The 14,163-nt window shown below is 44.1% G+C and overlaps 1 protein-coding gene across 2 annotated transcripts in view; it reads left to right on the top strand.

Annotated features, from left to right (window-relative positions):
• Window positions 1-14,163, top strand: part of trpc5a (transient receptor potential cation channel, subfamily C, member 5a) — a 206,315-nt gene that overhangs the window by 114,352 nt on the left and 77,800 nt on the right. For both annotated transcript variants that reach the window (XM_015946058.3, XM_015946059.3), the window contains exon 8: window positions 146-352. In XM_015946058.3, the coding sequence (XP_015801544.1) occupies window positions 146-352 (207 nt within the window). The remainder of the gene's footprint in view (window positions 1-145; window positions 353-14,163) is intronic.

Here is a 14,163-nt window from a genome sequence, read left to right as displayed (position 1 = left end):
TGGCAGGTTTTCCTTCTAGACTACAGGAGTAGACGTGCCTTTTTACCAATGTGAGGCCTTCCGCAGCATTTACGCCGAGTGATGCCTTTTAGTTTAAAAAGCTTTATGGCTGCTTCTGTAACATTCAACATGTCCCACGTTTCAGGTGGAGAATGAGTTTCGTCAGGAGTACGAGGAGCTGTCACAGCAGTGCAAACGATTCGCCAAAGACCTTCTGGATCAGGCCAGAAGTTCGAGAGAACTGGAGACCATCCTGAACCACAGAGACAACGACCAGAGTGAGGAGCTGGACCCCAGACAATGCCATGATTTAGCCAAGCTTAAACTCGCCATCAAGTACCACCAGAAAGAGGTAGGGGCCATCTTGGTTATGGTCTTTGATGCAGAGTGGAGTTTGGTTGTTTTCTTCATTAACAAATGGAATCTTTGGGCTTGGGTGTATGAATAGTTCAAACTTGTTGACACAATTTACCATACAAGCCGAAGAATAAAGCCAGCATGATAGACGTTGTTCTGGGTTGCGTAGTGACCAGAGTGGCTGTGAGATGTTCATTTACGTGCTCGGCTGTTTTCCATTGTCTACAATAAGTAACTGATATGGAAACTTTACAGTGACCTCTCTCTGACCTCTACGAAGCATTAAAGTGGTGTTAAAGTGTCATTGAGTGGCCGTGAACGCATGGAGTGGGTGGTTTGGCACATTGTGCATCAGCTTTGGACCTTGTGAGTTTGACCATGACTGCAACAGTAAAGTGGAAAACAAAACAACAAAAAAACATCAAACTGTATGTTGACGAAACAGCTATGAAGTGATGCTAGTGTACCATGAGATTCTCTCAAAGCGGGCATTCGATTCGTTATGTTCTGTTTAAATACGCAGCTAAGCTTAGCCTTTTTTGGTTTGTTTGAAACATATTTATATATTTTTGAAGCTCTGGTTTCGACCTGCTTTCTACAAACATAGAGCGCTGTGATTGGCCTGACCTAAGTCTCTTCGGTCCAATGGTAGACCAGGTGAAGCTACAATGGGGCGTGGCTAGACAGACTGCAGAACATTACTTTTTGGCTACAGCTGGTCTGGATTTAGGCTAAATATGTGTTTCTCTGTGTAGGGGAAATTCCTCCAAGACCCCTTATGACCTTTAACCTGATAATACACATCTAAACTCAGAACAATCATCCTCTTAACAACCCATGGACTAGCACTTGATTTGGTGTAAAAACAAAGCTAGTTCTACTGCCTAAAGATGTTTTCTATTGTCTGACTAATTCAAGTCCCTCTCTATTGAAACATTTTTTTTTATTTTGTAGAAATAACATCTAAATCAAAGCCATATACGCCTTTTACATATTTTATTTGTGTGTGGTTTTTTTTTATTATATTAAAATGCTGGAAGCATATCCTATAAAATGCACAATGGTGTCCCTTGCAATGGCCTTTTAATGTGACATTCATCTAGTTAATGTGTCAGAAAACTGAAAAACGTGTTAAATATGCAGGTTAACCTGCAAAAACAAATAACTGTTAGATGCATGTAAAATGGGTTTTTTATCATGTATGATGGAAGTTATGAATGAGAGGTTCATTCTATGGGAGTCAAACCTGCAGCTGTTTCAGCATGACGGACGCAGGCACTTTCTGCCCTAGTTACATCTTTTAAAAGACATTTCTCTCTCTCTCTCTGTCACACACACACACACACACACACACACACACACACACACACACACACACACACACACACACACACACACACACACACACACACACACACACACACTCCCACAGTGTGTGTTCTTGTGTGTGAGGAATTGAGAGACTCCACGTGTCCCTCATTGGTCCTGTCAGAGCAGGAAGAAAATGTTTGAGGACGTTCACAGAATCAGAAAGAGAGCATAAGGAGATCAGGGAGCGGGTTAGTGCGTGAGTGAGATGGAAGAGGAGGAGTGTCAGAGAGTTAAAGAATAACGCTGAGAGAAATAATGAGCTGGAAGAAGGGTGAGAGAGCAAACACATGAGAGAGGTTTAATGGGACAGAAGGAGAGGAAAATAAAGAAGTGAATGGATCAAGCCAGCTCATGAGTGAGAAAGATGATGGGATAGAGTTGAACAGTCCCGTTAGAGAAAGCCCAAGGCGAGCTCTGTCTCTCCCTTCACATCTACATGTTGGTTCCCTGCTGTTTCCAGCTCGGTGCAGCAGAAAGATCCTGGCAGACAGATGAAAGCTGCAGAGAGAGGAAGGAGTTAGAGGAGGGGGCAAGGAATGACAGAGATGATGCTTAGATGGACCGGAGGAGGCATAAGAGCAGGACGTGAAGTTCTCTCTCTCTCTCTCTCTCTCTCTCTCTCTCTCTCTCTCTCTCTCTCTCTCTCTTTCTCTCTCTCCCTCCCTCTCTGGAGGACAGGAGGTTATGAAGGTAAAAATCAGAGAAGGAAACGTCAGGCGGAGCAGCCGGTGGAAACTTAAAGATAAAGCTTCAGGTTAAAAAGAAAAGGTTTTTCAGCTGTTTCTATTGGTTTCTATGGAGACTTTATTCAATAAATGATTGATGATGTTGAAAACCTCGGAACGAGTGGTGTAGATCATCATCGGCTTCATGTTTTTATGTTTTATTGTGACCATTGATATTTATACTGGGCAATTCGTGTCCATAGGTTCGAATTATACGTCTTTGTGCCCAAATGGGTCACCACCGCCATTTTGACCGTGTCACAGGTCCCGTCATGCCCAGACAATCCAAAAATAGGAAAAGAGGTGGAGCTGAGGGTGGGGCTGTTATGTCTGGAACAGGTTTGGAACCAAATGAACCAGTGTAGCTACTAGCTAACTGCAATTTTTGCCACCTCCTTTTTGGCTTCATATTTGCTGCAGAATTATGGGGACTGGTTGTGGCCCGGCTGGGGGAAAAGAGATGAGGGAATAAACGACAGGATCAACTTTTCATGTAGCAGCTGCTAAAAGTGAGATGCTCACACAGACATTCCATCATTACTTCTGTGATTTAGCTAAATTTCCCCTTGAATGACCTGAGCTTGATTTAACTGAAGCTACGGTCTAGTCCGAGCACAACAGGCTTCATTCTTTAAAGCAGTGGCTTACTCGTGTAATCAATACTTTTGCAGTAGTCTCTAGTAGGTGTGAATGCCTTGCAGGCAGAACTAAGGGCAAAGAAACCCCACAAACCTCTGGCAAGTTTGTGACATCACAGCTGAGCTGAGCTTCAGACGACAGGATTCTGAGTCTTTTTTCCTGATGTTTGGACATCTCGCCCCAGACAGGATAACAGCAACGTGACTCTACCACTTACTTGCAACATTGATGTTTTATCTCCACAAATAACACAAGCCTGGAGGAGTTCTGCTGTGTGGTGAAGCTGCTAACAGTTAGCTCACACTAGCTGAGACAATATCTGCTCTCTCCTGGACGCTAATGCAACAACAGCCTTCCCCGTTTTGACTCAAGATGGGTGAACCCATGAATGTTAGGTGACAGTGTGACATGGATCTGTCAGACTTTTCTTATCCTAGAGTTTGATATTCAACAAGTCCTAAAAAAATAGCATATTGTGATAAAGTTCATTATTGTCTGTTATGTACTGATAAACATTAGACTTTCATATATTTTAGATTCATTACACACAACTGAAGTAGTTCAAGCCTTTTATTGTTTCTAATATTGATGATTTTGGCACACAGCTCATGAAAACCCAAAATTCCTATCTCAAAAACTTAGCATATCATGAAAAGGTTCTCTAAAGGAGCTATTAACCTAATCATTTGAATCAACTAATTAACTCTAAACACCTGCAAAAGATTCCTGAGGCTTTTAAAAACTCCCAGCCTGGTTCATTACTCAAAACTGCAAACATGGGTAAGACTGCCAACCTGACTGCTGTCCAGAAGGCCATCATTGACACCCTCAAGCAAGAGGGTAAGACACAAAGAAATTTCTGAATGAATAGGCTGTTCCCAGAGTGCTGTATCAAGGCACCTCAGTGGGAAGGAAAAAGTGTGGCAGAAAACGCTGCACAACGAGAAGAGGTGACTGGACCCTGAGGAAGATTGAGGAGAAGGACCAATTCCAGACCTGGGGCACCTGCGGAAGCAGTGGACTGAGTCTGGAGTAGAAATATCCAGAGCCACCGTGTACAGGCGTGTGCAGGAAATGGGTTACAGGTGCCGCGTTCCCCAGGTCAAGCCACTTTTGAACCAGAAACAGCGGCAGAAGCGCCTGACCTGGGCTACAGAGAAGCAGCACTGGACTGTTGCTCAGTGGTCCAAAGTACTTTTTTCGGATGAAAGCAAATTGTGCACGTCATTCGGAAATCAATGTGCCAGAGTCTGGAGGAAGACTGGGCAGAGGGAAATGCCAAAATGCCTGAAGTCCAGTGTCAAGTACCCACAGTCAGTGATGGTCTGGGGTGCCATGTCAGCTGCTGGTGTTGGTCCACTGTGTTTTATCAAGGGCAGGGTCAATGCAGCTAGCTATCAGGAGATTTTGGAGCACTTCATGCTTCCATCTGCTGAAAAGCTTTATGGAGATGAAGATTTCATTTTTCTGCACAACCTGGCACCTGCTCACAGTGCCAAAACCGCTGGTAAATGGTTTAGTGACCATGGTATTACGTGCTCAATTGGCCTGCCAACTCTCCTGACCTGAACCCCAGAGAGAATCTGTGGGATATTGTGAAGAGAAAGTTGAGAGACGCAAGACCCAACACTCTGGATGAGCTTAAGGTCGCTATCGAAGCATCCTGGTCCTCCATAACACCTCAGCAGTGCCACAGGCTGATTGCCTCCATGCCACGCCGCATTGAAGAAGTAATTTCTGCAAAAGGATTCCCCACAAAGTATTGAGTGCATAACTGAACATAATTATTTGAAGGTTGACTTTTTTTGTATTAAAAACACTTTTCTTTTATTGGTCGGATGAAATATGCTAATTTTGTTGAGATAGGAATTTTGGGTTTTCATGAGCTGTACGCCAAAATCATCAATATTAGAAACAATAAAGGCTTGAACTACTTCAGTTGTGTGTAATGAATCTAATATATATGAAAGTCTAATGTTTATCAGTACATTACAGACAATAAAGAACTTTATCACAATATGCAAATTTTTTTAGAAGGACCTGTATTTTCTATCAGAAGCTAAGGCAGGAGATAGGTGTAGGAGACTATTTTCATGTTCAGCCTGCATGAGTTACTGATTATATTCAGAATAAACATTTTAGAAATGATTTTTTAGTCAACCACAACTTTAAAATACAATACATGTTTTTAACCTTTTCATTGTCAAGTCATTTGAAAAGTTCAATAATCTACTAACTCAGCCTCAGTCCCACCTCGGCTCTGAACGATGGGAGGAGCCATTGGTATTCCCGCTGTTTGCCGGTTCAGCGGTGCTTCCCGCTGCGAGCTCTGATTGGCTGCAGCTCTCTCAGACTGGATCTTTGAATGTACAGAAAGCTAAAAGTCTTGTTTAAAAGCGGTTCTGAAGACGGCAGCACCAAGGCTCTAAAATAAGACATGGAGGAAAGGATAAGGGGATGATAGTGCGATGCAAGAGAGCAGCTGGGATGGATGGAGGGAGGAAGGGAGAGCTGTCGGGGTTAAAAGACATTAGAAGGGTGGGAGGCTGATGAAACAAATGTGAGTGTGAGTGTGTGTGTGTGTGTGTGGGGGGGGGGGGTACCAGACCTTTAAATACAGGGGTACTGCCATTCTGTGATCCCCAATTGTTCTTACAAAGTTAAAGGTGTGGTTCACTGAAAAAACGTTTAGTAACCCTCCCACTGTCCGAATGGGTGACCCCATGAGGAAAGTTGACAATTGAGCAGGATTGATGGTTTATCCCTTGGGTCCATGTGGCAGGGGTGAGGTGGTGCTCACTCCTCACCCCTGCCACTGTTCAGGAAAACAGTCTCCAACACCTATCTCCTGCATTAGCTTCTGACAGAAAATAGATGATTAAAATCCAGGATTAGAAAAGTCTGACAGATCTACATCACACTGTCACCTAACATTCATGGTCTCAACCAACTTGCCTCACAACAGGGAATGCTGTTGTTGGCTTAGAGTCCAGGAGAGAGCAGAGCACGTCTCAGTCAGTAGAAGCTAACCATTAGCATTAGCACCTTCACCTTACAGCAGAACTCCTCCAGATTTGTGTTATACGTGGAGAGAAAACATCAATGTTGCAGAGCAAACAGAGTCAGTGGTAGAGTCACATCGCTGTTAGCCAATCAGAGGAGAGATGCCCAAATATCTGGAAATTTGACTCCAAATCCTGTCGTATGAAGCTACTTCCTCATCCAGCTACAATACAGGGTGACTGTAGATAAAAGTTTATAATAAATTATCTGATTGAATTATTTTATTCATTCATTTATAGAGCACCTTCCACAACCTTTAGCAGAAGCCCAAGGTGCTGAACACAACAATAAACAGGCATTTGCATCAATAAAAACTATAAAAAATAAAAACAGAATAAAAAAGCAGCATTAAAAACAGATGAGAACAATTGTTAAACAAAATCAAGACAAAATTGCAGACCCCAGTGGTGAAAATGCCTGGACATGATAATGGGCCTTCAGACGTGATTTAAAAATCTGGAAGGAAGGTGCCAGCCTAGCAGTCAAAGGTAGACCGTTCCGCAAAGCTGGAGCAAGGACCGCAAATGCACGATCTCCCCTAGATTTGCATTTGGAACGAGGGACCACCAGTAATTCCTGGTCACTAGAGCAAAGAGAGCGCGTGAGAACATGCCTTTGTAGCAGCATTTGTTTCATCACAAGCCCTTTTTAGAAGACACACCAATGCCGGCAAATCAGTGTCATTCTGCCACCACAGTGTGTCTTGAAAGCGCCGTGGCAGCATGGCATCGTGGGAATTTTGCAGCATTCGTACCGCCACGCTTGCTTCATGAGCGCGGCTTCGATCGCAATAAAAAGCAAGTTATGTCCTAGATAAACGTAACTCCACCGCAGCGCTGGGACCGCCCCCATAGCCCCTTGATGAGCAGATCAGACGTTAGTTACACAAAACTCACCTTTTTCGGTAACGCTTCCTTTTACAGTCCCCTAATTACTAAGTACTTACATGGTAATTACATGGTAAGTTAAAGTGTATTATAATGTAATTAAAGTGTATAATTGTAATAAAGTGTAATTATTGTGTAAAGCAGTATTTACTGGAAATTATTAATAATAATAAAAACTAGAATTGAACCTGAGTTACACTGTAATAACTGTTTAGGAACTCAGAAGCAATAATACACTTTAATTTACTATGTAATTACCATGTAAGTACTTAGTAATTAAGGGACTGTAAAAGGAAGCGTCATCAAAACATTTAAAAGATTCACCTGTGGTTAGGGTCAGTCTGCATCCTGTGGAACAGACAAAGAAAACTAAAAACTGCAAGGATGTTTGAGTACAAAATGAATAAAAAGGCCTATTTTGTCATTTATGTTTTATGTATTTAGCAGATGCTTTTATCCAAAGAGACTTACAAGTGATTTCTATAATAATGTCTAACTGCAGGGAGACAAAAGCAGAATGGATCTGCTACGGTGGACCTGAAGGCTTCGTGTGGAATAAAAGATCCTCTTGACTGACTTGTCCCGGCGTTCCGTTCGCTGACCCGTTTGACCTTTCAGTCACGAGTTTGTGCTGATCTGAAACTTCTCAGAGTTTATGGGTTTTTTTTTTTTGTTGATCCCATCATTATATCCATCCTCACCTGGTGTGTGTGTTAGCACAGTGAGAACTGTGTGTGTGTGTTTCGTGTTTGTTATAGCAGGGGGAGTGTGTTGCTCTCGGTACACTTACATAAGCTCCTGCATGAATCGGGCTCCTCTTCCTCTCGATCCATTCCGTTTTTCTACCACTTTTCTTTTATTGTCCCCTCTCAGTCTGGCCTGATTATGTCCCCCCATGACGGTCATTTGATTTGCCGAGTCTCTTTTTTGTTAATCCCCCATTCCAGATCTTTTTAGTGCCGGCTCTTTTATTACTTCCACTCTTTTCACGTTGCTCTCCTGTATGTTTGTCTCTCTGGGTGACCTCCGTTTATCTCGTTGTTGTGCTCCCGTGTTTTGTTGCGCGTGCTGCTGGTGTGTACGTTTTTGTATGGCGGAGGTCGAAGTGTTGCACACTAAGTGCTGCAGCAGTGTTACAATAACAACAGCAGGCTTTTAAAGCAATCGCCGCGACTGTGCGTGCGTCGCTGGTGTGAAACTGAAGCATTCACATCCATCGCTGCTTCTATCATCTCAGCTAGATGCCGGATTTGAGCACTCACACGTATGAATGTCCTTTTAAGCTGGATTCTGAAGCACAAGCAGGAATGTTTTCTGATAAAATATCTGAAACACGATGGAGCTGTGAATCTGAAATGTGCTGACCCTCCTCTGACACCTGGTCGATAGTCCCAGGAAATTCCAATAACAAGTTTTTGGAGGAAAGCAATAAGAGCTGAGGAGTGTCAGCCCTCAGTTTGAAAGTGGAGAAAGAAAAGATATCCACTTTTATTTCTTGTAACCATCAAAGAAACCTTAAAGATGTTTTCATAACCACTGGTGTCTTCTTTTGTCTTTGAAGCATTTGTTTTGCTTTGCACGAGAAAAGCAAGTCGCTCCCAGCTCCTCTTTGGACGTGTACAAGGAAGTAAACTAGTCTTGTTTTGGCTTCACTGTCCAGGTTCATCTGGACCTGTTTGTGTCTCACAGAGCATGACTGGTTCTAGATCTATGTGACATGTTAGAATTCTGTTACATTCTATTTCTGTCACGACCAGAACTTGGAAGACCCGTGACGACGCCAAACACAGTAAAAAGTTCAATAAAATGTCTTTATTAGATGTGGTGTTACCAAAGAGGGCGAGGCGGGAGACAGGGTCGGAGAGGAGGCGTGGGTCAAAGCCAGACAAGCAGGTACAGGGAGCAGGCTGGAGACGTGGTAGAAGACAGGCGAGGGTCGTGGTGGCAGGCAGAGTTCAAGGTAGGAGTCAGACGTGAAAACGAGGTCCGGAGGCAGAGATCAGGCAAGGTGAAAGGCTGGAAGATTAAAGCCGGGCGTACGCTGTGCGACTTTTTCACTTTCTTGAGCCGATTTTCCACTCGTGCGAGAATCCACGAGATCAGGGCGAGTTTTACGCCGAGCGTCGTGTAGTGTACAGGGGGTTACGAGAGGCGATTAACACCACGTGACCAGCTTCCGATCAGCAATCGTGAGCTCGCACGGACTTCTGGCGTGTTTAATATTTTGCTCGTCCCTCGTGAGGGTATTGCACTGTTGAAGCGGCGCTGCGAGCAGCTGCGACCCAAAATGTATCAGAACCGCTCACGGCGCATGCGCCATCCTGCATCAACGCCGCTCGCCCGCTATTTCCCTAATAACACACGCTGTTCGTTTTTATTTCTACACGTTTTTTACTCACAAAGATTGTCAAGAAAGCGTGTTTGTCGTGTTCATGTCAAATTAAACTGATCACAAAACACAGATTTACTTTCTTTATTTCGTTTTCCTCATCCAACCCCATAAATCCCTGTGTGTCCTCCTGCAGCACTCCCGAAGGACAACAGGCAAAACAAGACAAAAAAATCTGACGTGTAAAAACTGCTATTTTTAGGTCCGACGTGTTGCTACCAGACGTACAGTGTGAGCAGTCAGATCGCATCCGAGAACTGGGTCGTGCAGTGTGAGCGCATGACTCGTGAGATCTGCCCTGCCAGGAAGTCGTACAGTTTGAGCTGAAGCTGAACGCTGCGAGTGAAAAAGTCGCACAGTGTCCGCCCGGCTTTACTGGCAACGAGCGTTCAATAATCTGGCACTGGTTGGAGAGCAGGCCGGGAGTTAAATAGCAGAGGGAGCAGGTGTGTGGGATGAGCTGATGACAGGAACAGGTGAGATGAATGAAGTTGATGAGGTGCAGGCTGAGGTTGCTGTGGAAACAGGTCATGGCAGCAGAGGCAGAGGAGGGTGAGAGACAGGGAGTCATGACAATTACATAATATTTTATTGATCCTAGAGAAAAGCTGAATGTTGTCGGAGCAGCAATATTATCACATTGTTTGTTTCTTCAAGGAGTCGTTATCTTTGCTGGTGTCTGGATCTCCTGTTTGGTGAACAACGCTCAGGACTATCCTGAATGTTACTGAGTTGTGTGAAGAACAGCCATCATCTGCAGCGGTTCCACAGTAGTCCTCAGAGCCGAACAAGCCTTCTTCATCGGGCTGACGAATGGCTGGATCATGACTCATTCCTGTAACCCTCCCTAAGTGTGAAAGCAGACATGATGCTGCTGAGCTCCGAGCCTGGGTATGGTGTGACTTTCTCAGGCTGCATCAGGATGAAGTTTGAGGATCTTGAAGCTGCTGCATGGTGGAGTCGTCCAGACCTGCTTTAAATTTTCTGCAGCCAACCACAATCAATGTGATGCGTATAGAGATTTGTGTTTTGAGAGTTGTGATTGGAACCTTGTGCATTGACGTTTTTCTGCAAGTTTCCTTTTAAGTGCCGAGAATGACGTGCTAAAAAACAAGAGTTACGTGTTACAAAAATCCATAACCGGTTAAGATTCTCCGTTTGTTCCTGAAATGGACGGAGAACAGTCTTTTAGGGCCGTTACGGTGAGAGTTCGGTGCTACCACTGAGAAATTCCGATAGTGAAACGCACCCATTATGCATCGATGATGATAGGTCTGTCCCTGTTGTTTGGCTTGTAACAGAGCCTAACTATAGCCTGTGAACTTCAGATCAGACTGAGGTCTAGGACTTGTCTTAAGATGTGTGTTTATGTGTGGGATTGTAGGGTTAGGGTTAGGTGGGTGTTTATTGGCGGGCTTTGGAGTCCTGGTGCCGTAGGAATACGAGCAGGTCCCTATCAGCATTCTCCAGAGCCATCAACGCTAATGGCTCCTCCGATATACTTTCCGTGTCTCTTAGATCAATAACCACTGCCACACACATACAGATATAGTCAACATCAACATTCCAAACACCAGCTCTCCTCTCTGAATCATGTCCCCATCCTTTACTTCTCCTCTTTTTCCTAACCGGTCTGAAAAAGTCATCTCCCTGTTTTTGTTTCTGTCCCCGTTTCCTCTGTGACCCGTTCTCTCCTCCAGAAGTTCTCTCCGTTATCGATCCAACGTCCTTGAGGCAGAGGTGTGAGGCGTGAAGAGTTTTGTAACACCGAAGTAACTTTAGGTTTCAACTTAGCGGGTCTAACCTAATGCTTAAATTGCCTCACGCACATGGCGCCGCTTACCCATCATGCTGTGGCCTTTTAACACCAAATAAACCCCGCGATTGGCTGTTTGACTCGCAGGAAGTAATGATGTCCAGCTGGCTGGCAGAGAGGTGTAGGGAAGAGGCTGATACCCTCCACAACACCTCTGCAGTGCCTTCTGGGTAGCGGCTGATAAATGAGGAAAAAAGTGTTAGAAAGAAGCCAAACGCAGGACGGTGGAAGGGAGGAGTGAAAGTGAGAAGAGTCGGCATTTGTGTTGGTGGACTGCTGTTGTGTGTGTGTGTGTGTGTGGGTGTGTGTGTGTGTGTGTTGTTTATGTGGATTATTCAAAGATGTATTTTTGAAGAAGTAAGAAAAGTGTAAAAACATCTTCATCACACTTGAAGTTGGTTCTTTTTTAAGTCTCAAAACTCTGGACTGTAACTGGTTCCCAGTTTGGACTGGACTCCATCTGAGCTGCTCCTTGGCTTTCATCTGGCTGTGGTGTTCGTGGAGAGGAGGGCGTTTAGTTTGAAAACCCCAGAGGTCCTCTTCAACAAAACACCCGGTCGTCACATTTATATGTTAAAAATGTGAAGATTTGTGTTTTAATTTAAAGTAGAGCCAAACATCTTTAGTCACTGGAAACACTGAATACTCGTGTGTTGGTTGTAACATGAAATGATGTAAACAAGCAAACAGAGAAAAGGATTAGTTAAAAGTTTGGAATAAGTGATGAAAACCAGAAAAGGTGTAAAAAACGATCAATAAAAGAAGGAAATGTTGCTGAACAACCAATAAATCAGCCTCCGTCCCCTTGGTGTGTGTGTGTGTGTGTGTGTGTGTGTGTGTGTGTGTGTGTGTGTGTGTGTGTGTGTGTGTGTGTGTGTGTGTGTGTCCATCCAATGCTGCTGACACAGTGAGAGCCGTATAGGATTGGAGATTTTCCAAAACAAACCACATTTATCCACTTTCCTCGTTCGCTGCAGCAGATAAAGCAGAGATGTGGCTGCTACACAGGCTACTGTCACATCATTGCTCCCCTGTGCCTTGAGTTTTCCTTAATTGTGTCCACCTGCCTCTTGTTACCTGATTACCCATCCCAGTGTGTATAGACGCCTTGTGTGTTGCTTGTGGTTTTGTCGGTTCGTACTCGTTACATGTCAGTTTATGTTCACATCTGTCTACCCTGTCGTGTCTGCACTCCTGACCATTAAAAAGGAACCAAATGTCTGCTGCTGTCCAGATCCGCTCTTCCTCCCTCACCTTCCCTCCACACCGTGACAGCTACACATCATAATTTTATGCCGCACGGCTCCGCGCGGCGAAATTGCGTCATTTTAACATCCACGCCCATCCACCGTGCCTCCGCACGGCCCAAACTTTCCACACCGCGCACCTAGGAAATTTTTTAACCACGCGGATGGTCAGACGTGGAAAAACATGGCGGACTGGCAAGAACTAGTATGGCAGAGGTTCGTAAATACAGACATTTGTATGATTCAGCTCTCAGAGATCACCGTGATCAACATGTTGTTCATAATTCTTGGAGAGGAAGAGCTCGCACTGTCGGAAAAGACGAGGACGCTGTTAAAAATGCTGGAATGCCATGTTGTAAACAGTAATTTTTACTTCTACTATGGTGTAGTGTTGGATGCATGCCGTAGAGCTCCATGCTGCCCCCTACAGTTTGGGAGAATATTGGCTCACCGCAGAGACGAGCCGCATGAACCATAAATGCTGTAAAGCTTGGTTTATGCTTGACGCATTCACTTTCCGCGCGGTGATGCGGCTCGCGGATGGAACGCGCTTCACAACTTGCAGCGTTTATGGTTCGTGCGGCTCGTCTCTGCGGTGAGCCAATATTCTCCCAAACTGTAGGGGGCAGCATGGAGCTCTACGGCATGCATCCAACACTACACCATAGTAGAAGTAGAAATTACTGTTTACAACATGGCATTCCAGCATTTTTAACAGAGTCCTCGTCTTTTCCGACAGTGCGAGCTATTTCTCTCCAAGAATTATTAACAACATGTTGATCACGGTGATCTCTGAGAGCTGAATCATACAAATGTCTGTATTTACGAACCTCTGCCATACTAGTTCTTGCCGGTCCGCCATGTTTTTCCGCGTCCGTCCGTCCGCGTGGTTTGAAATTTTCCGAGGTGCGCATTGCGGAAATTCTGGGCCGTGCGGAGGCGCGGTGGAGGGGCGTGGTTGTTAAAATGACGCAAAATGACGCAACTTTTCCGCGCGGAGCCGTGCGAACCTCACGGTCAAGCATAAACCAACCTTTACACTAGATTATTTGTTACTGAATAACTTGTGTTTTAATATAGTTAAAGTTGTTAGAAAATCTTTTAGACATGATCACAAATGAGTCAAATTACCAATTTTCAGTTCGTAAATCTGTTTTTAAATATTAAATATGCTTTTATATAAAAAACTATTTTATGTGGAAACAGAACATGAACACATCTAATATAAATCTTTATGCATGAACACAAAACAACCAACAGCATGTTTAAATGTTTGGTTTTATGTTCCTCTGGAGCTCAGCACCACGAATCCCAGCATTCCAGTTTTGGTGTTTGTTTACATCTGTTTCTTTCTTCTTGCTGATGCGGTTGGTAGCACTGTTGCCTCTCAGTGAGAAGGTTGCTGGTTTGAATCCCAGCTGCAGTCTTTATTATTATTAATATTATTACATTGGTTTTCTCCCACGGACCAAAACTGTGTAAATCAGGTTATTTGGTGACTCGAAACTATCTGGATTGTGGTTTCTGAGTGTCCCTGTGATGGACTGGAGACATGTCCACGGTGTCCCTCTTGCTCTGATGGAGTAAGACAAGTTTGTTATTAAACCAGACATTTTCAGTGATCCATAATCTTTAACTGACCCCACATTCATTTGTTTTAATACTTAAG

The sequence above is a fragment of the Nothobranchius furzeri genome, chromosome 2 (assembly GCF_043380555.1).
Source record: "Nothobranchius furzeri strain GRZ-AD chromosome 2, NfurGRZ-RIMD1, whole genome shotgun sequence".
Classification (NCBI taxonomy): domain Eukaryota; kingdom Metazoa; phylum Chordata; class Actinopteri; order Cyprinodontiformes; family Nothobranchiidae; genus Nothobranchius; species Nothobranchius furzeri.
The sequence above is the reverse complement of the archived record's forward strand: the minus strand, read 5'-3'. Positions and strand labels throughout refer to the sequence as shown.